This window comes from Coregonus clupeaformis, chromosome 31, assembly GCF_020615455.1.
Source record: "Coregonus clupeaformis isolate EN_2021a chromosome 31, ASM2061545v1, whole genome shotgun sequence".
NCBI classification, from domain to species: Eukaryota; Metazoa; Chordata; class Actinopteri; order Salmoniformes; family Salmonidae; genus Coregonus; species Coregonus clupeaformis.
This window is the reverse complement of record NC_059222.1, coordinates 3,398,628-3,421,032: the sequence shown is the minus strand read 5'-3', so window position 1 is coordinate 3,421,032 and position 22,405 is coordinate 3,398,628. Positions and strand designations below refer to the sequence as shown.

Here is a 22,405-nt window from a genome sequence, read left to right as displayed (position 1 = left end):
AAACATGGTTCAAGCCTGATGAATTTACTGTGTAAATGAGGCCTCACCTCCTGGTTACACTAGTGACCATATCCCCCGTGCATTCCGCAAAGGTGGAGGTGTTGCTAACATTTACGACAGCAAATTTCAATTTACAAAAAATATTTTGAGACTCTAGTCAAGGAATCTATGCAGCCTACTCAATCACTTTTTGTAGTTACTGTTTACAGGCCTACTGGGCTGTCCATATACAGCGTTCCACACTGAGTTCCCTGAATTCCTATCTGACCTTGTAGTCATGGCAGATAATATAAAAAAAATTGGTGACTTCAATATACACCTGGAAAAGTCCACAGACCCACTCCAAAAGGCTTTCGGAGCCATTATTGACTCAGTGGGTTTTGTCCAACATGTCTTGGGACCTACGCATTGTCACAGTCATACCCTGGATCTAGATTTGTCCTGTGGAATAATTATTGTGGATCTAAATGTTTTTCCTCATAATCCTGGATTATTGGACCTCATCTTATTACGTTTGCAATCGCAACAAATAATCTGTTTAGACCCCAACCAAGGATTATCAAAAGGCACGCTATAAATTCTCGGACAACCCAAAGAATCCTAGATGCCCTTCCAGACTCCCTCCATCTATCCAAGGATGTCGGAGTACAAAAATCAGTTAACCACCTAACTGAGGATTTAAATTTAGCATTGCGTAATACCCTTGATGCAGTCGCACCTCTAAAAACAAAAAACATTTCTCACAAGAAATTAGCTCCTTGGTATACAGAAAATACCTGAGCCCTGAAGCAAACTTCCAGAAAATTGGAATGGAAATTGCGCACCACCAAACTGGAAGTCTTCTGATAAGCTTGGAAAGACAGTACCGTGCAATATTGAAGAGCCCTCACTGCTGCTCAATCAGCCTACTTTCCAACCTAATTGAGGAGACATTTTTTTTATAAAATGTATTTTGATACTGTCGCAAAGCTAACTAAAAAGCAGCATTCCCCAAGCCCAGACTTCAATCCAATTGAGAATCTGTGGTATAACTTAAAGATTGCTGTACACCAGCGGAACCCATCCAATTTGAAGGAGCTGGAGCAGTTTTGCCTTGAAGAATGGGCAAAAATCCCAGTGGCTAGATGTGCCAAGCTTATAGAGACATAACTCAAGAGACTTGCAGCTGTAATTGCTGCAAAAGGTGGTAGGTATGTTGTGTAAATCTAATCATACAACCCCCCAAAAAATCCATTTTAATTCCAGGTTGTAAGGCAACAAAATTGGAAAAATGTTAAGGGGGGTGAATACTTTCGCAAGCCACTGTATTCTACCTCTTGGTGATGTCATTCGGAAACACAACTTTCACTGCTATGCGGACGACACACAGCTGTACAATTCCATGAAACATGGTGATGCCCCAAAATTGCCTACCCTGGAAGCCTGTGTTTCAGACATAAGGAAGTGGATGGCGGCAAATGTTTTACTTTTAAACTCAGACACAACAGAGATGCTAGTTCTAGGTCCCAAAAAACGAAGACATCTGCTGGCTTCCTGTTAAGGCTAGAGCTTGGTCCTGCCCTACATACCGACACGTACGCTACGGTCACAAGACGCAGGCCTCCTTATTGTCCCTAGAATTTCTAAGCAAACAGCTGGAGGCAGGGCTTTCTCTTATAGAGCTACATTCTTATGGAATGGTCTGCCTATCTATGTGAGAGACGTAGAATCGGTCTCGACATTTAACTCTTTACTGTAGACTCGTCTCTTCAGTAGGTCATATGATTGAGTGTAGTCTGGCCCAGGGGTGCGAATGTGAACAGCAAGGCACTGGAGTGACGAACCGCCCTTGCTGTCTCTGCCTGGCCGGCTCCCCTCTCTCCACTGGAACTATCTGCCTCTGCACTATTACAGGGACTGAGTCACTGGCATACTAGCGCTCTTCCATGCCGTCCCTAGGAGGGGTGCATAACGTTGTGCCAGGCTTTTTTCGCTATACTTGACTTGAGTGGATTGAGTCACTGACATGATCTTCCTGTCACGTCTTGCACACCCTCGGGCTCGTGCTGTGGAGGAGATTTTCGTGGCCTATACGCTGCATTTTCTCAGGGTAGTTGGTTATCTGTTGATATCCCTCTAGTGGTCTGGGGGCTGTGCTTTGGCAAAGTGGCTGGGGATATATCCTGCCTGGTTGGCCCTGTCCGGGGGTATCGTCGGACAGGGCCACAGTGTCCCCCGACCCCCCACTGTCTCAGCCTCCAGTATTTAAGACCTGGCCTGATGACTCCTGGCTGTCCCCATCCCCAGTCCACCTGGTTGTGCTGCTGATCCAGTTTCTGCTGTGTTGCCTGTCGCTATGGAACCCTGACCTGTTCACCAGACATGCTGCCTTGTTGTGCTGCTGCTCCAGTTTCAACTGTTCTGCCTGCATCTATGGAATCCTGAACTGTTCACCGGACGTGCTACCTTGTCCCGGACCTGCTGTTTTCGATCCTCTCTCTCTCCACCGCACCTGCTGTCTCGACCTCTGAATGCTCAGCTATGAAAAGCCAACATTTACTCCTGAGTTGCTGACCTGTTGCACCCTCAACAACCACTGTGATTATTATTTGACCCTGCTTGTCATCTATGAACGTTTTAACATCTTGAAGAACGATCTGGCCTAAATGGCCATGTACTCTTATAGTCTCCACCTGGCATAGCCAGAAGAGGACTGGCCACCCCTCAGAGCCTGGCTCCTCTCTAGGTTTCTTCCTAGGTTCCTGCTTTTCTAGTGAGTTTTTCCTAGCCACTGTGCTTCTACATCTGCATTGCTTGCTGTTTGGGGTTTGAGGATGGGTTCCTGTATAAGCACTTTGTGACATCTGCTGATGTAAAAAGGACTTTACAGTGCATTCGGAAAGTATTCAGACCCCTTGACTTTTTCCACATTTTGTTACGTTACGTCCTTATTCTAAAATGGATTAAATTAATGTTTTCCTAATCAATCTACACACAATACCCCATATTGACAAAGCGAAAACAGGTTTTTAGAATTTTTTTGACATTTATAACAAAAAATAACAAATAAAATACCTTATTTACATAAGTATTCAGACTCTTTGCTATGAGACTTGAAATTGAGCTCAGGTGCATCCTGTTTCCATTGATCATCCTTGAGATGTTTCTACAACGTTATTGGAGTCCACCTGTTGTAAATGCAACATATTGGACATGATTTGGAAAGGCACACACCTCTCTATATAAGGTCCCACAGTTGACAGTGCATGTCAGAGCAAAAAGGATTGTGTTGAGGCACATATCTGGGGAAGGGTACCAAACATTCCTGCAGCATTGAAAGTCCCCATGAACACAGTGGCCTCCATCATTCTTAAATGGAAGAAGTTTGGAACCACCAAGACTCTTCCTAAAGCTGGCCGCCCAGCCAAACTGAGCAATCGGGGTAAAAGGGCCTCTGACAGAGCTCCAGAGTTTCTCTGTGGAGGTGGGAGAACCTTCCAGAAGGACAACCATCTCTGCAGCATTCAATCAGACCTTTATGGTAGAGTGGCCAGACAGAAGCCACACCTCAGTAAAAGGCACATGACAGCCCGCTTGGAGTTTGCCAAAAGGCACCTAAAGACTCTCAGACCATGAGGAACAAGATTCTCTGGTCTGATGAAACCAAGATTGAACTCTTTGGCCTGAATGCCAAGCGTCACGTCTGGAGGAAACCTGGCACCATCCCTACAGTGAAGCATGGTGGTGGCAGCATCATGCTGTGGGGATGTTTTTCAGCGGCAGGGACTGGGAGACTAGTCAGGATCGAGGGAAAGATGAACGGAGCAAAGTACAGAGAGATCCTTGATGAAAACCTGCTCCAAAGCGCTCAGGAGCTCTGACTGGGGCGAAGGTTCACCTTCCAACAAGACAACCACCCTAAGCACACAGCCAAGACAATGCAGGAGTGGCTTTTGGACAAGTCTCTGAATGTCCTTCAGTGGCCCAGCCAGAACCCGGACTTAAACCCGATCGAACATCTCTGGAGGGACCTGAAAATAGCTATGCAGCGACGCTCCCCTTCCAACCTGATAGAGCTTGAGAGGATCTGCAGAGAAGAATGGGAGAAACTCCCCAATTATAGGTGTGCCAAGCTTGTAGCATCAAACCCCAAAATACTTGAGGCTGTAATCACTGCCAAAGGTGCTTCAACACAATACTGAGTAAAGGGTCTGAATACTAAATGTAAATGTGATATTTCAAGGTTGTTTCTCTATACATTTGCTACAATTTCTAAAAACCTGTTTTTGCTTTGTCATTACAGGGTATTGTGTGTAGATTGAATAAGGCTGTAACGTAACAAAATGTTGAAAAATTAAACGGGTTTGAATACTTTCGGAATGCACTGTATAAATTCATTTTATACTGTTTTGATTTGACAAGGGAATTCTGAAAATCTCCCCGGTCTTTGACGATGTCAAGCATACCCATACCATGATGCAGCCACCACCATGCTTGAATATAACTCCATGCTCCATAGCTGTTTTTAAATAACTAATGTCCTCATGGTGAAATCCCTGTGCAGTTTCCTTCCTGTCTTGAAGCTCAGTTCCAAAGGACGACTATATCTTTGACGTGTCTGTGTGGTTTAATATATCATACACAGCATAATTATTAACCTGCCCATGCTTAAAGAGATATTCAGTGTCTGATTTGTTAATTTTAACCATGTACCAATCACTGCCTTTCTTTGAGGCTTTCAAAAAGCTCCCTGGTCTTTGTAATTTAATCTGTGCTTGAAATTCAATACTTGACTGAAGGACCTTTACAGATGTTGTATGTACAGTGAGGGAAAAAAGTATTTGATCTTCTGCTGACTTTGTACGTTTGCCCAGTGACAAAGACATGATCAGTCTATATTTTAATGGTAGGTTTATTTGAACAGTGAGAGACAGAATAACAACAAATAAATCCAGAAAAATGCATGTCAAAAATGTTATAAATTGATTTGCATTTTAATGAGGGAAATAAGTATTTGACCCCTCTGCAAAACATGACTTAGTACTTGGTGGCAAAACCCTTGTTGGCAATCAGAGGTCAGATGTTTCTTGTAGTTGGCCACTAGGTTTGCACACATCTCAGGAGGGATTTTGTCCCACTCCTCTTTGCAGATCTTCTCCAAGTCATTAAGGTTTTGAGGCTGACATTTGGCAACTCGAATCATCAGCTACCTCCACAGATTTTCTATGGGATTAAGGTCTGGAGACTGGCTAGGCCACTCCAGGACCTTAATGTGCTTCTTCTTGAGCCACTCCTTTGTTGCCTTGGCTGTGTGTTTTGGGTCATTGTCATGCTGGAATAACCATCCACGACCCATTTTCAATGCCCTGGCTGAGGGAAGGAGGTTCTCACCCAAGATTTGACGGTACATGGTCCCGTCCATCGTCCCTTTGATGCGGTGAAGTTGTCCTGTCCCCTTAGCAGAAAAACACCCCCAAAGCATAATGTTTCCACCTCCATGTTTGACGGTGGGGATGGTGTTCTTGGGGTCATAGGCAGCATTCCTCCTCCTCCAAACACGGCGAGTTGAGTTGATGCCAAAGAGCTCGATTTTGGTCTCATCTGACCACAACACTTTCACCCAGTTCTCCTCTGAATCATTCAGATGTTCATTGGCAAACTTCAGACGGGCCTGTATATGTGCTTTCTTGAGCAGGTGGACCTTGCGGGCGCTGCAGGATTTCAGTCCTTACCAATTGTTTTCTTGGTGACTATGGTCCCAGCTGCCTTGAGATCATTGACAAGATCCTCCCGTGTAGTTCTGGGCTGATTCCTCACCGTTCTCATGTTCATTACAACTCCACGAGGTGAGATCTTGCATGGAGCCCCAGGCCGAGGGAGATTGACAGTTATTTTGTGTTTCTTCCATTTGCAAATAATCGCACCAACTGTTGTCACCTTCTCACCAAGCTGCTTGGCGATGGTCTCGTAGCCCATTCCAGCCTTGTGTAGGTCTACAATCTTGTCCCTGACATCCTTGGAGAGCTCTTTGGTCTTGGCCATGATGGAGAGTTTGGAATCTGATTTATTGATTGCTTCTGTGGACAGGTGTCTTTTATACAGGTAACAAGCTGAGATTAGGAGCACTCGCTTTAAGAGTGTGCTCCTATTCTCAGCTCGTTACCTGTATAAAAGACACCCGGGAGCCAGAAACCTTTCTGATTGAGAAGGGGTCAAATACTTATTTCCATCATTAAAATGCAAATCAATTTATAACATTTTTGACATGCGTTTTTCTGGATTTTTGTTGTTGTTATTCTGTCTCTCACTGTTCAAATAAACCTACCATTAAAATGATACACTGATCATTTCTTTGTCAGTGGGCAAACGTACAAAATCAGCAGGGGATCAAATACTTTTTTCCCTCACTGTATAGGGGACAGACGAAGGGGTAGTCATTCAAAATTAATGTCAACCACTATTATTTCACACAGATTGAGACCATTATGTGATCTGTTACACCAAATTTTACTCCTGAACTAATTTAGGCTTGCCTAAACAAAGGTGATGAATACTTATGCAACACAATGTTTTAGTAATTAAATTTGTAAACATTTGTATAATTTTCTTTTCACTTTGACATTATGGAGTATTTTGTGTAGATCAATGACAAATCACAATTAAATATACTGTACTTCAATCCCACTTTGTTACGCAACAAAATGTGATAAAATCCAAAGGGGGTGAATTCTTACTTATGATACACTGTATATGTCTTGCATTTTGTCATATATCATTCATTGGTCCAATTAATGTTGAGACACAATTGTTTTGTTGTTGAAGAGCCACATCTTTGCTCTGTCAGAAGAATATGGTTAAGTCCTAATCAGACCTGTTTTTCATTACATGGCACCATTTTAACAAAACAGTTATTCAAAGCACACACTCAGATTACACTGCACCACATAGAGGGCCAAAGTGTTGTCATCATACCCCACCATTTTGGACTCAGACATACTATCAACTATTTAAAAAATAAAATAAATTATTCTGTAAAACACAGGGCAGAAAAGGCCCTTGGGCAGGGACAATGCAATGCCACTTTGGCTCTCAGTCTCTATAATGTAACATCAAACCATGAAAAATGAAAGCATGCAAAATATACCTTGCCAATATTCCATATAAATATCACTGGAGGGAGTTAAATGATTCAGAACGGTTATTAATTTTAAACATAATCCGAAATTCAACCATTACATACAGTGCCTAGCGAAAGTTTACACACCCTTGCACAGTTTTCACATTTGGCTGCCTTACATTTCAATCTAAAAAGGGATTAAATTGGGGTTTTCTTCCACTGAGCTACACAACCTACTAGAAATGTTCTGAAATGTTGATTGCAAAGGTCTTCACACCCCTTGCTGTGGCAGATCTAAATACATTCAGGTGATAATATGTTCATTAACAAATCACACAATTTGTTGAATGAGGTCCAGCTGTTTGCAGAAGTAGTGGTTATCATGATTTAAGAATAACTCATACATGCAACGTCAGAGCCACCAATGAGCCTTGCAAGTATGTCTGGGATACATTTAGATAGGAATAGATCAGGGGAGGTCAAATAAAAGATTCCAAGCCACTGAATCTCCCTTTGAGTATGGTCAAGTGTGGTAATTCATCTGTGGATGGTGTAACATATCACCCAGACACTGAAAAGATCTGGCCATCTTTCCTGACTGAGCTGCCGGAGAGAATGGAAACTGCTCAGGGATATCACTATGAGGCTCAAGATCATTTTAAAACAGCCACAGGATGTATTGGCTGAGGTGAGAGAACTGTGCATGTTTCAACAACATTGCATTCACTCCACATTACTGGCCTGTTTGACAAATTGAATCATCCATCCTGTTTGTAACAATGCCCGTAAGTAATACTGCAAGACAACATGGAAAACAAATTAACTTTTTGGCCTAAATGAAAATTTCAGGTATGGGTCAAATCCAACACAACACATCAAATTGAAATATTTATATTTGTTTAATTTAGAAAATTTCATATAATGTTTATTTCACTAAGAATGTGGAGTAAGTTGTGTAGATACTTTTAGATGTAAATTTAAGGCAGCAAAATGTGAAAACTGTGCAAGGTGTGTGTATACTTTCATTAGGCATTATAAAGTAAATATATATATATATATATATATATATATATATATATATATATATATATATATATATATATATATATATATATATACACACAGTGGGGAGAACAAGTATTTGATACACTGCCGATTTTGCAGGTTTTCCTACTTACAACGCATGTAGAGGTCTGTAATTTTTATCATAGGTACACTTCAACTGTGAGAGACGGAATCTAAAAAAATCCAGAAAATCACATCATATGATTTTTAAGTAATTAATTTGCATTTTATTGCATGACATAAGTATTTGATCACCTACCAACCAGTAAGAACTCCGGCTCTCACAGACCTGTTAGTTTTTCTTTAAGAAGCCCTCCTGTTCTCCACTCATTACCTGTATTAACTGCACCTGTTTGAACTCGTTACCTGTATAAAAGACACCTGTCCACACACTCAATCAAACAGACTCCAACCTCTCCACAATGGCCAAGACCAGAGAGCTGTGTAAGGACATCAGGGATAAAATTGTAGACCTGCACAAGGCTGGGATGGGCTACAGGAAAATAGGCAAGCAGCTTGGTGAGAAGGCAACAACTGTTGGCGCAATTATTAGAAAATGGAAGAAGTTCAAGATGACGGTCAATCACCCTCGGTCTGGGGCTCCATGCAAGATCTCACCTCGTGGGGCATCAATGATCATGAGGAAGGTGAGGGATCAGCCCAGAACTACACGGCAGGACCTGGTCAATGACCTGAAGAGAGCTGGGACCAGAGTCTCAAAGAAAACCATTAGTAACACACTACGCCGTCATGGATTAAAACCCTGCAGCTCACGCAAGGTCCCCCTGCTCAAGCCAGCGCATGTCCAGGCCCGTCTGAAGTTTGCCAATGACCATCTGGATGATCCAGAGGAGGAATGGGGGAAGGTCATGTGGTCTGATGAGACAAAAATAGAGCTTTTTGGTCTAAACTCCACTCGCCGTGTTTGGAGGAAGAAGAAGGATGAGTACAACCACAAGAACACCATCCCAACCGTGAAGCATGGAGGTGGAAATTCTTTGGGGATGCTTTACTGCAAAGGGGACAGGATGACTGCACCGTATTGAGGGGAGGATGGATGGGGCCATGTATCGCGAGATCTTGGCCAACAACCTCCTTCCCTCAGTAAGAGCATTGAAGATGGGTCGTGGCTGGGTCTTCCAGCATGACAACGACCCGAAACACACAGCCAGGGCAACTAAGTAGTGGCTCCGTAAGAAGCATCTCAAGGTCCTGGAGTGGCCTAGCCAGTCTCCAGACCTGAACCGAATAGAAAATCTTTGGAGGGAGCTGAAAGTCCGTATTGCCCAGCGACAGCCCTGAAACCTGAAGGATCTGGAGAAGGTCTGTATGGAGGAGTGGGCAAAAATCCCTGCTGCAGTGTGTGCAAACCTGGTCAAGTCCTACAGGAAACGTATGATCTCTGTAATTGCAAACAAAGGTTTCTGTACCAAATATTAAGTTCTGCTTTTCTGATGTATCAAATACGTATGTCATGCAATAAAATGCAAATTAATTACTTAAAAATCATACAATGAGATTTTCTGGATTTTTGTTTTAGATTCCGTCTCTCACAGTTGAAGTGTACCTATGATAATCCTGTCCTTACACAGCTCTCTGGTCTTGGCCATTGTGGAGAGGTTGGAGTCTGTTTGATTGAGTGTGTGGACAGGTGTCTTTTATACAGGTAACGAGTTAAACAGGTGCATTTAATACAAGTAATGAGTGGAGAACAGGAGGGCTTCTTAAAGAAAAACAAACAGGTCTGCGAGAGCCGGAATTCTTACTGGTTGGTAGGTGATCAAATACTTATGTCATGCAATAAAATGCAAATTAATTACTTAAAAATCATACAATGTGATTTTCTGGATTTTAGATTCCGTCTCTCACAGTTGAAGTGTACCTATGATAAAAATTACAGACCTCTACATGCTTTGTAAGTAGGAAAACCTGCAAAATCGGCAGTGTATCAAATACTTGTTCTCCCCACTGAATATATAAACTACCGGTCAAAGGTTTTAGAACACCTACTCATTCAAGGGTTTTACTTAATTTTTACTATTTTCTACATTGTAGAATAATAGTGAAGTCATCAAAACTATGAAATAGCACATATGGAATCATGTAGTAACCAAAAATAATCTATTTTATATGTTAGATTCTTCAAATAGCCACCTTTTGCCTTGATATTATGTTATTATTATTATTATGATAGCTTTGCACACGCATGGTATTCTCTCAACCAGCTTCACCTGGAATGCTTTTCCAACAGTCTTGAAGGAGCTCCCACATATGCTGAGCACTTGTTGGCTGCTTTTCCTTCACTCTGCGGTCCGACTCATCCCAAACCATCTCAATTTGGTTGAGGTCGGGGGATTGTGGAGGCCAGGTCATCTGATGCAGCACTCCATCACTCTCCTTCTTGGTAAAATAGCCCTTACACAGCCTGGAAGTGTGTTGGGTCATTGTCCTGTTGAAAAACAAATGATAGTCCCACTAAGCCCAAACCAGATGGGATGGCGTATCGCTGCAGAATGCTGTGGTAGCCATGTTGGTTAAGTGTGCCTTGAATTCTAAATAAATCACACACAGTGTCACCAGCAAAGCACCCTCACACCATAACACCTCCTCCTCCATGCTTTACGGTGGGAACTACACATGCGTAGATCATCCGTTCACCCACACCGTGTCTCACGAAGACACGGCGGTTGGAACCAAAAATATCCAATTTGGACTCCAGACCAAAGGACAATGTCCATTTCTCATGTTTCTTGGCCCAATCAAGTCTCTTCTTCTCATTGGAGTCCTTTAGTGGTGGTTTCTTTGCAGCAATTCAACCATGAAGGCCTGATTCACACAGTCTCCTCTGAACAGTTGATGTTGTGGTGTGTCTGTTACCTGAACTCTGTGAAGCATTTAGTTGGGCTGCAATTTCTGAGGCTGGTAACTCTAATGAACTTATCCTCTGCAGCAGAGGTAACTCTGGGTCTTCCATTCCTGTGGCGGTCCTCATGAGAGCCAGTTTCATCATAGTGTTTGATGGTTTTTGTGACTGCACTTGAAGAAACTTTAAAAGTTATTCACATTTTCATTATTGACTGACCTTCATGTCGTAAAGTAATGATGGACTGTCATTTCTCTTTGCTTATTTGAGCTGTTGGTTTTTTACCAAATAGGGCTATCTTCTGTATACCACCCCTACCTTGTCACAACACAACTGATTGGCTCAAATGCATTGAGAAGGAAAGAAATTCCACAAATTAACTTTTAAGAAGGCACATGTGTTAATTGAAATGCATTCCAGGTGACTACCTCATGAAGCTGGTTGAGAGAATGCCAAGAGTGTGCAAAGCTGTCATCAAGGCAAAGGGTGGCTATTTGAAGAATTATTCTACAATGTAGAAAATAGCAAAAATAACGAAAAACCCTCAAATTAGTAGGTGTTCTAAAACCTTTGACCGGTAGTATATACATACATATATATATATATATATATATATTTTTTTTTTTTTTTTACTACATCACCACTACACAAAAACATGACAGACCTGGAAAGTTGAAAGTGCCTGTCTTTAGTCTTTGAGGGATGACGACATGGACATGGAGTACAACTCAGACAACAAAGAACCAGGAGACACACCCATTGGAGACACTGGGATAAGAACATGGAGACACAGACAAAAAGCGTGGGGAACTCTGGTCTTCTCATGGGGCGTTTAAACGAAACTCTAACAATATGATTGCTCCACCATAGGAGTAGTTACAGTAAGTGCGGTGATTGTGTTAAAGCTTCCCTAGTACACACTAAAAACAAATGGTTCTATATAGTGCCAAAAAAAGTGTTAGTTGGCTTGTAACAGTAGTGGAACCCTTTTCAGTGTAATATGGATGATACATTTTTGGTTTATAAGGAACCATGCTTATCAGGTTCTAAATGGAACCTGTATGGTGCTATAAAGAACCATTTGCTAAGCTTCTATAAAAACCATTAAAAAAAGGTTCTAGATAGCACCAAAAAAATGGGGTTCCGCTATGGTTACAACCCTTTTTTATGGTTCTTTATAACCTTTATGGAGAATGGTTTTATAAAGAACCTTTCTCAATATCAAAGGTTCTTTGTAGAACCATACAGGCTGTTTTATTCTGGTTTAATAACCATATTATATTGTTAACATTCTATAGGTTTTATTGTTGTGTTTATAGACAAGTTGAATCAGGTATGTTAGCTCTGAAATAGCTGGGGGTCCCTGAGGAGAGAATTGAGAACTACTGACTAAGTTAGTCAACCATTCTCAATTGACCCAAGGCCATACTTGACTCTTTCACAAAACACCTTCACTGGCCATAGTCAAATAAAACATGTTTTAGCATAACACAACAGATTAGATCAACTGGAATGACACTCTCACTCACGGTTGCACAAACAAAAAAGCTGTGACTAAACCATGCCACAAAATATTCTAATGAGCCATCACCCCTATATTTAAATTATCACAAAAAGAAGAAATAACCCTTTTTTTAACTGCAAAGAACCACTGAAGGGCTCAAAGGGTTCTTTGGGTCAGCATGGTTCCACATAGAACCATCTCCCTTCCCAAAGAACCCTTGTACCTACTACAGGAACAACTTTGCTGTGAGGATATACACATTCTCAGACCACCTATTGAGGGTCAATTTAACCATTCACTGAAACCCCCTGATCTCTAAACACTTGTTGATTCTTAATGATACTAACCATTATGATTACAACTAATTTGCCTGTGAGAATACTTTCGATATAGCATATTGTGATTTCTGACCCAGTTTGTGAAATTGAGATGAAATTATCCAATTTACCTCCACCGTCATCACAGCAAGTAACACGCCAAAAGTTATGAGCATATTCTCGTCCAACCACTCTCTAATATTCTCTCTGCACCCCTGTAACAGAGAAGTAAAAGCAATCAGTAAAATACCAGGAAATATCAAACGTCACAGTTAAGGTAGAGAATGTGCTTAACTCTAAATCCTCTTCTGTAAACAAGTAAAAAAGGGTGCTTGGGACCAAAAATAGATCACATACAAATGAAAAAAACATAAAGGTGTGCTGGCCTTTAAAAAAAATTTTTTATATCAAATGTAACACATTTGAAGTAATGCCATAAGTCAGGACCACTTACCGTTTGATAGATGTCACACATTGTGTAATTTGAAAGAGACAGGATGGCATTGCAGTCACACATTTCGGAAGAAATTGAGGCATTCTGGGTGTTATTGATGGGGTGGTAACAGGAGCATGGTGCCTCCACCCAGTTGTTTGGTCCTATCCATCCACAACAATGAATCTGCATGGTTGTAAGACAAGGAGAGAATGCTTAATCTAACACTTTCCCTAAGTCTAAGGCCGGGATTCAAACCATGCAGACAACTGACCATCGTACTGCACTTGACACACTGCGATCCTGATTCGGACGTAACTTTTTATCATGGACATTGCCATTGGTTCACGCATCACCAAACCATACCTGTTCTTAAATTATTTCTTAGATTACAACTTGATTATATAAATCACTTCATTCACATGGAAATTAAATCATGCATGAAGTTAGAAGACAACTATGTTGAAGTGGGCTTTGTTGAGGTTTAATTACTGTTACTGTGGTTACACCTCCTACACAGCATAAACATTCTACAAGTCAAGTGCAATAGCAATAATCTGTGTGGGTTTGAATCCCGGCCTAAATTTAATTGAACTAGTTTCTATCATAGATGACCTAGCTAAATTAATTCACACATTACAAGCATCAGCAGCAACTCAATTTAAAGTTTAAGATTAGTTTGTTTTAGTTTGATAATATTTGGAGCATGTATAAGGAACTATCCAAACAAACCATGACTCTTTCAGAATTAGGTTGATCCATTCCAATTGATAATCATAGTTAACTGACTGGATGTATAGAGTGTTATTCCAGATGCTCAAAGCAGTTTACATTAATGTATGGTGGAAACTCACCTCATCCACCACCAATGTTTTGCACCCACCGGGGTGATGCCACAGCAGGCATTTTGAGACAGAAAGCTCACCATACATTAGCTTTCACAGTGAAGAGGTGAGAAGTGATTTATGTCAATTAGGAATCAGGGGGTGATTTGGTGGCCATGACAATATGTGGCCAGGTTGGGAATTTAACCAGGACATCGGGGTTAACACCCCTACTCTTCAATACCTCAGTTCAACATTTCATCCAAAGGACAAATTACCAACTGGCAGTGTATACTACAGCATTTATTACCTCCTGCTGAACGTAGTCCAGGGTCTTTTCAAAATTCTGATAGTTGGAATCATTCTTGCCAAATGATGCAATGAGATGAAGGACATGCTCTTCGACTTTGCTCTCAAACTAGAACAAAATGGGAGAGAAAAAAATTAGATGCCTTTCAAAAGTCACTCCAACTATTGTGTAAATAACATACCCACTGATATCGACTTACAAGATCACCTTTCAACACATTCACCAGTTAACAAAAGAGGTTTTACTTTCGTGGCACACCCTGAGAAAAACTAGGCTATTGCATACACAGAATGTGACTCTGTGGAATTAGATATCATCTCAGTGCCCCCTTTAGGCAACAATATTATTTTCAAAATCTCCATGTTATGACAGTTGTCACACCATTATGAAATCCTTATGTATTTGACTTTCTCCTAGGCGAGTGGCTCAGTTGGTAGAGCATGGCACTTGCAATGCCAGGGTTGTGGGTTTGTATTCCCACCGGGGACAAGTATGAAAATGTATGCATTTTTTGGATAAGAGCGTCTACTTAATGACTCAAACGCAAATGTAAAATGTGGCAAGAGGAGAGAATAATATGAAAACTACATTTCCTGGTCAGAGGGGGAAAAATTGATTTACAATAAATACATAGCTAGTTCAAGAAGTAATCTTTGAATACCTTTGTAACTCATAAATAAGGGTGAACCAACACAATCTTGAGTGCCAGACATGTTTTAATAGTTTAAACAGTGTCATTGTTGACTGTGATGTGTAACTATGGTCGAGTAACACCAATGATTGTGTTACTTTAAGCATTGTACATGGCTCGTGTGAAGATAAGTCAATAAGTAAGTGTAGTTCCTCAGGTAATATCGTAGGTAAATGTCTTACTGAAGTCCTCTGAGTGAAGAGCAGAACCGCTCCCACAATCTGAGCAGCAAGAAGGATGGTGAGCAGGATGAAATACTGTAAAGATGAACAATAGTTAGAGGAGATTAATCACTGCCATATTTTTATGTGCTGCTACATTATTTATTTGTTTGTTTTTTAGGTGCAGGTAATCTGCATACATCTCTATAGCTTTGGACATACCGTAAAACTTCAATTAATAGCCCAGTGTGTCTTTTCTTAAATCACTGACCGCATATTAGAGCCAGGCGTCTATTTGAGCCAGGTGTTTATTTCCTTAATCCACACAGCTTTTGCTTATTTGCATAGTTAATTGTTTAATTCCAGCTTTCACTTCCAGCATTTTAATCAATTTCTTCATTTCCTTCACTAATATGTTATCCTTTACTCACAGGGTTTCGTTTATTTTGTCTTAGTATGCCTCTATTTTGGATGAAAAATAACTTTTCCTTGACAGAATAATTATTCTCCTCTTTGACTGTGCATTTTCGGCAGTTCATACCATTTTCTGGGGGTCTGTACTCCCGAAGTTGTTGACTGTTTTTGTGCTTCCCAGTTAGCTAGCAGTTCTCCGCTGATAGCAGCCAATGGCTAGCAGTTTCTTACTGGCAATAAAAACGGATGATTGACATAATTTCTTCTAGTCATTACTGAATTATTTGAGATAACAAATCAAACATTAACCCTTGTAAAAAATTCATGGTAATTCATGTTAACCTCGTAAATAATTCATTTAGACCTGGTGTTTATTTGAAACAGGCATTTATTTGCTGAAATGTGTGCTATTACCCGGCTATTAACAGGTACAGGCTGTATTTGAGACTCAGCGTTTAATTTAAGTTGTACATTAACAGAACAATAAACCAGGTTTCCATCCAACTTTTTTACGTGAGTAAAGTACATGTCGGATAAAAAATGTCACGACAGGCCTGATGGAAACAGCAAATTTGTTGGTAAACTTTTCAAATGTCGACGAAACGCTTTTATGGCCAAATATTGATATAATAACCATCATATCAAAGTAAACTTGGAGTCACACGATGATATGTTTTGTGGTCCTCCCACTAAGACTCGGGAAAGCATGAACATTATTAGGCTACAGATGAAATAATTTATGATGAACTTCACAGGGTGGTGAAAGTACACGGTGATGAGCTTGATGCTCCTTTACGATAAATATTGACGGTCTTATTCTGGTGACAGGATAATCGATGCTTGGCTGCCATTTGGCAAATACAAATAATCTTGCTTTTTCGTCCATAATAATCTCATCAATCTCATAATCTCATCAAAAATAATGTGTCAGTGGTTCTCAATTCTGTCCTGGGGGACCCCCAGCTGTTCTAGAGGTAGCTCACTTGATTCAACTTGTCAATGAACACAATATTAACACAGATGAAATTTTAACAATATAATATGGTTGACCAGAATAAAAACCCTGTATGGTTTTTAAAGAGGATCTAAAAAGAACCTTTCAGATTGAGAAAGGTTCTTTATAGAACCATTCTCCATAAAGGTTCTATAAAGAACCAGAGTGGGCACATTTGCTATATAAGGCAACATTTTTTGTGACAAAACCATCAGTAGAGTTGAAAATGGAAACCCATTTAACTTGTATCTTTAATCGGTACATGGGAATTTAACCACAAAAGTTATTTTTATGTGCACTACGTCATCACGCACAGCCTTTTATCGGCAAAAAGTCATTTTGATGGAAACACATCTCTCTGGTGGGAAAATCCACATATTGCGGATGTTATAATATTTGCATGAAAATCTGTCACCAATTGAATGGAAACCTAGCTATTGTGATATAATTACAGTGGCATTGCATTACATTACATTGCATGGATGTTGATCAAATAACTTTTAAGCAAATAAAATACAGTGCCTAAAGAAAGTATTCATACCCCATGACGTATTCCACATTTTGTTGTGTTACAGCATGAATTCAAAATGGATTACATACATTTTTTTCTCACCCATTTACACACAATACCCCATAATGACAAAGTGAAAACATGTTTTTAGAACTTTTTGCAAAATTATTGAGAATGAACAACAGACATATATAATTGACATAAGTATACAATACATGTTAGAATCACCTTTGGCAGCGATTACAGCTGTGAGTCTTTCTGGGTAAGTCTCTAAGAGCTTTGCAAATCTGGATTGCATAATATTTGCGCATTCTTCTTTTTTAAATTCTTCAAGCGCTGTCAAGTTGGTTGTTGATCATTACTAGACAGCCATTTTCAAGTCTTGCCATAGATTTTAAAGGCAGATTTCAGTCAAAACTGTAACTAGGCCACTCAGGAACATTCAATGTCGTCTTGGTAAGCAACTCTAGTGTATATTTGGCCTTGTGTTTTAGGTTATTGTCCTGCTGAAAGGTGAATGTGTCTCCAATGTCTGTTGGAAAGCAGACTGAACCAGGTTTTCCTCTAGCATTTTGCCTGTGCTTAGCTCTATTCTGTTTCTTTTTATCCCAAAAAACTCCCTAGTCCTTGCCGATGACAAGCCTACCCATAACATGATGCAGCCACCACCATGCTTGAAAATATGAAGAGTGGTACTCAGTCATGTGTTGCGTTGGATTTGCCCCAAAATCCGCTTTGTATTAAGGACATAAAGTACATTTATTTGCCACATTTTTTGCAGTTTTACTTTAGTGCCTTAATGCAAACAGGATGCGTGTTTTGGAATATTTTTATTCTGTACAGGCTTCCTTTTCACTCTGTCATTTAGTTTAGTATTGTGGAGTAACTACAAAGCTTTTGATCCATCCTCATTTTTCTCCTATCACAGCCATTAAACTCTGTAACTTTTAAAGTCACCATTGGCCTCATGGTGAAATCCTTGAGTGGTTTCCTTCTTTTCCGGCAACTAAATTAGGAAAGATGCCTGTATCATTGTAGTGACTTGGTGTATTGATACACCATCCAAACTGTAATGAATAACTTCACTATGCTCAAAGGGAAATTAAATATCTGCTTTAAAAAAATGTCACCCATCTACCAATAGGTGCACTTCTTTGCGAGGCATTGGGAAAACTCCCTGGTCTTTGTGGTTGAATCTGTGTTTGAAATTCACTGCTCGACTGAGGGACCTTACAGATAATTGTATGTGTGGGGTATAGAGATTAGGTAATCAAAAATTATGTTAAAAATTATGTAAAAATTATGTTAAACACTAGTATTTGCACACAGAGTGAGTCCATGCAACTTATTATGTGACTTGTTAAGCACATTTTTACTCCTGAACTTATTTAGGCTTGCCTACAGGTCCTCTGTAGCTCAGCTGTTAGAGCACGGCGCTTGTAACGCCAAGGTAGTGGGTTCGATCCCTGGGACCACCTATACACAAAAATGGATGCACGCCTGACTAAGTCGCTTTGGATAAAAGTGTCTGCTAAATGGCATGTTATTATATTATTATAATAAAGGTGTTGAATACTTATTGACTCAAGACATTTCAGCTTTTTATTTTTAACTCATTTGTAAAACTTTCTAAAAACATAATTCCACGTTGACAATATGGGGTATTGTGTGTAGGCCAGTGACATAACATCTCAATGTAATCCATTTAAAATTCAGGCTGTAACACAACAAAACGTGGAAAAAGTCAAGGGATGTAAATACTTTCTGAAGGTAGAAGTGAATGGATAGGGTTTGTAAACATAAGTAGCGCAAATGTTTCATCAGCATTCTGTAAAAGTTAAACTGTACAAATGTCATGACAGGCCTGATAGAAACAGCAAATTTGTCGACAGGCCTGATGGAAACAGCAAATATTTATATAATAACCATCATACCGAAGTAAACTTGGAGTCACGCGATGATATGTTATGTGGTCCTCCCACTACGACTCGGGAAAGCATGCAGTTTATTAGGCTACAGATGAAATAATTTATGATGAACTGCACAGGGTGGTGAAAGTACACGGTGATGAGCTTGATGCTCCTTTACGATAAATATTGACGGTCTTATTCTGGTGACATGATGATCGATGCTTGGCTGGCGTTTGACAAATACAAATCATCTCACTCTTTTGTCCATAATAATCTCATCATGTACACACAAAATGTTTTTTTTTTTACAAATGCACTCGGAGCTTGTCAGCTGTTTTGAATTATTTCTTACCATTCCTAACATGCATTTCACCTCCTTCAATGCACCCAGACACCCAATGAAGCCCAATGACATTGTAGCACTTCCACCAATGACCAGAAAGTAGGAGAAGACAGAAAAAGACATATAGGGAGGGGCAGGCACTGTAAAAAGAGGAAATAACAAACTTTGAGAAACTTGTTGTTCATAATGGTATGGGTTGCCAGTAATAGCTGTACCGTGCACTCAACTTTGAAATAAGAATTCGGCCAGTGTCGAACCAAAGCACAATCATGTCTCAATTTAAAACAAATCTGGGGTTAAAGTAGGACTATTATTTTACTAGTTTGTGAATATAATGCATAGCTTACAGGCTGTCTGTTTTGAATGAATCAACTAATCTTTCTTAATATAATAACCAAAAAAGCATGTTTTGGAGGGACATCAGGATTTAAATATTGTGATTTTGTTTATGAGATCCAGAAGTGAATCAGGAAGACGGTCCTTTTTTTATACACTAGGAATTCTCTGAGGGAATGTTATTCCTATACTACCACAGATACATCATTGCATTTAAGGATATTTGTGTGTGGAAATATTACATTATGTAATATTACATACTGTCATTCATTGTATGGAGTTGATGTTGAAAACAGAAACTCACTGAAGAAGCTTGTCTCAGCAAGGACTATCCATATCCCAAGTGACAGCAGGAGGGCACCCAGACACTGGTGGGAGGGTGATATCTTATTGCATTGCAAAATAAATACATCGCTCAACTAAGAATTAATTTCACCTATCAATAGATATTTCGACAGACTTCAAGCAAGTTCAATCAACCTGCAAATATACATTGAGTGTATTTTCATCAGTGAATTTGGGCAACATTTACCACCATTCTCATGTCTAGCAGCATAAACGTTTAAATAAGTGAATGATCATACTTACAGAAAAGAGGAGATTGAAAAGGAATAGGAAATATTTGATGAGACCAAGACAGCCTTGGGATGCCATTCTGTATCTGAAAAAGAAGAAACACAATCATAGTCATTATGGAGTTGTTCACGGCTTTCTTACTTGATGGTCGTTTGGACTGTGTTTCTGCTTCCAACACAGCATTAACATTCTACAAGTCGAGTGCAGTGTAATGTTGGTCATCTACGTTTGTTTAAATCCTTGCCAACGTGGTTTCCAAGGTTGGTGGTCAATGGGTGGAAAATCAATGCTCTCTGTTATTAGTAATGGGCCATTTTTGGCCAAATTACAATTATTTGGTTGGTTGCGTGGGTGTGTGGCTGAGTGTTAACACCACCAACTCTGGACCTGTTGTAATCGCTTTAGAGACAGGGGTTTGCTTCTTGATCAAACATTTCCATACTGCCTCCTTAATCTTTCTACCCCTCTCCTTCCTTCTGTCTAGATAAAATACAAAAGGGAATGGGATTTTAAAAAACAGGGGTGTCATATATCCTTCTCCTAGGTGATACAACCCAACATATTAAATTACCCTTCAAGGTAATGAATTATTTATTAATCTGTACACAGCTCTCCAACAGTGTAACTATGCTTAATGTCAATGTAGACAAGAAGTTATTACTTTCATGATCAGTTTTATCTTTGTCATAAATAGCTGTTTTAAGCAACTGTTGTTTTCCTAAATATTTTCCATGTTGCAATATTACACTGAATTACACACAAAATAAACACAGCTTTCTGTTTGAAGCTGAATACAAATCCCATCTCCAGTGTGAAGCCTTTGTTGGTTTTGTAATTTGTAAATCAAGCTTCCATGCTTAGTTTATCAAATAATGTCTGCATCTAAAGCATTTCAAATCCTACAGTATCACATATATCTGCATTTGCCCTCAAAATATACATCTATTTTATATTAAATTAACTGCTAATTTCTAAACTTGAAATAAACATAATTTTCTTACCTGAAATGTAACGAGAAGTAACAATGAACCGATAAAAGCAGAAATGGTTTTTGAACGAGACGGTACAGGAAAAAACAGGGTGGTTACACAGATACAAATAGAACATGCAAATTAACTGTCACAGCTGAGCAAATATTACAAACCATATATTTTCACTTTCCTCCAAGTTGGTTTTTGAGTTGGTTTTTAAATATCCCATATTGAATAAGTTTAATTTGCCTTTAATTGTTTGTTTGACCAGCGTAAGTACACTCGCCGTAACCAATCTGCCTGCTTCATTAAAAATGAATGAAACCAGGAATAGAAAACAAGGGAGTTTATATTTGTTCTCAACCACATACTATTTACAATCTAAACTACTTCGTATGACTTAACTGGAATTAGATATAATTAGATATGACATTTCACAGAGCGCCAGTTTGGTCCTGTTATAGTAGCCTTTGAGAAAGTCTTTGTGGTAATTTTAGGCTTAATTTGCCTTAAAGTATGAACAGTGGGCTGAAAAAAAACAATTATGAAAATTTGACATTTTATTTGGGGTACATTTAGTTAACAATAGTGTTCATGGTGAAAAATGTCTGAAGTGAATGAGCAGTGGTGAATTTTTCCTTCAACTGATATGAGATGGTATGGCTAACCAGGAAGTCAGAGCATTAATAACTCTAAATCACTTTGTATTCAGATCCAATCTGTTTTACCACTCTCACCATCAACCATTTACCACTCTCAGTGACGAGAGCTATCAAAGGAACAATTTTCAGGTTTAGCCTAAGTGATCAATTATCAATCATACACATTCACCTGATTTTCCATTTGTGCCCTGGACTGTGTGCATGAGACGGTTATATACAAATGAGAGTGAGATTGGCTAAAGAAATTAAATACATTTAGTGTGGGCACAACTGGAGACTTTAGTAAACCCTTGCTCTTGATCAAAGCTATGAATTCACTTCAGTCATTAACCTCTATCCTGTTTCAATCCGTTTTCAGTAGCAGGTCAAACTTGAAGCCCTTCAGCTTTGTTCTATTTCCGTGAAAGGTTTTTTTGTGTTTAGT

The 22,405-nt window shown here is 39.6% G+C and overlaps 1 protein-coding gene across 3 annotated transcripts in view; it reads right to left on the bottom strand.

The window, feature by feature from the left end:
• cd37 (CD37 molecule) overlaps positions 1-21,399 on the bottom strand; it is a 58,938-nt gene extending 37,539 nt beyond the window's left edge. For 2 of the 3 annotated variants that reach the window (XM_045209748.1, XM_045209747.1), the window contains exons 1-8: positions 21,350-21,391; positions 20,361-20,433; positions 20,077-20,140; positions 19,446-19,576; positions 15,286-15,360; positions 14,413-14,520; positions 13,300-13,464; positions 12,977-13,060 (exon numbers count right to left, since the gene is read on the bottom strand). In XM_045209748.1, coding sequence (XP_045065683.1) covers positions 12,977-13,060; positions 13,300-13,464; positions 14,413-14,520; positions 15,286-15,360; positions 19,446-19,576; positions 20,077-20,140; positions 20,361-20,426 — 693 coding nt within the window. In that variant the 5' untranslated portion in view covers positions 20,427-20,433; positions 21,350-21,391. Of the gene's footprint in view, positions 1-12,976; positions 13,061-13,299; positions 13,465-14,412; positions 14,521-15,285; positions 15,361-19,445; positions 19,577-20,076; positions 20,141-20,360; positions 20,434-21,349 lie in introns of all 3 variants that reach the window. The other variant, XM_045209746.1, reaches the window with a different exon arrangement.
• Positions 21,400-22,405: the final 1,006 nt, after the last annotated feature.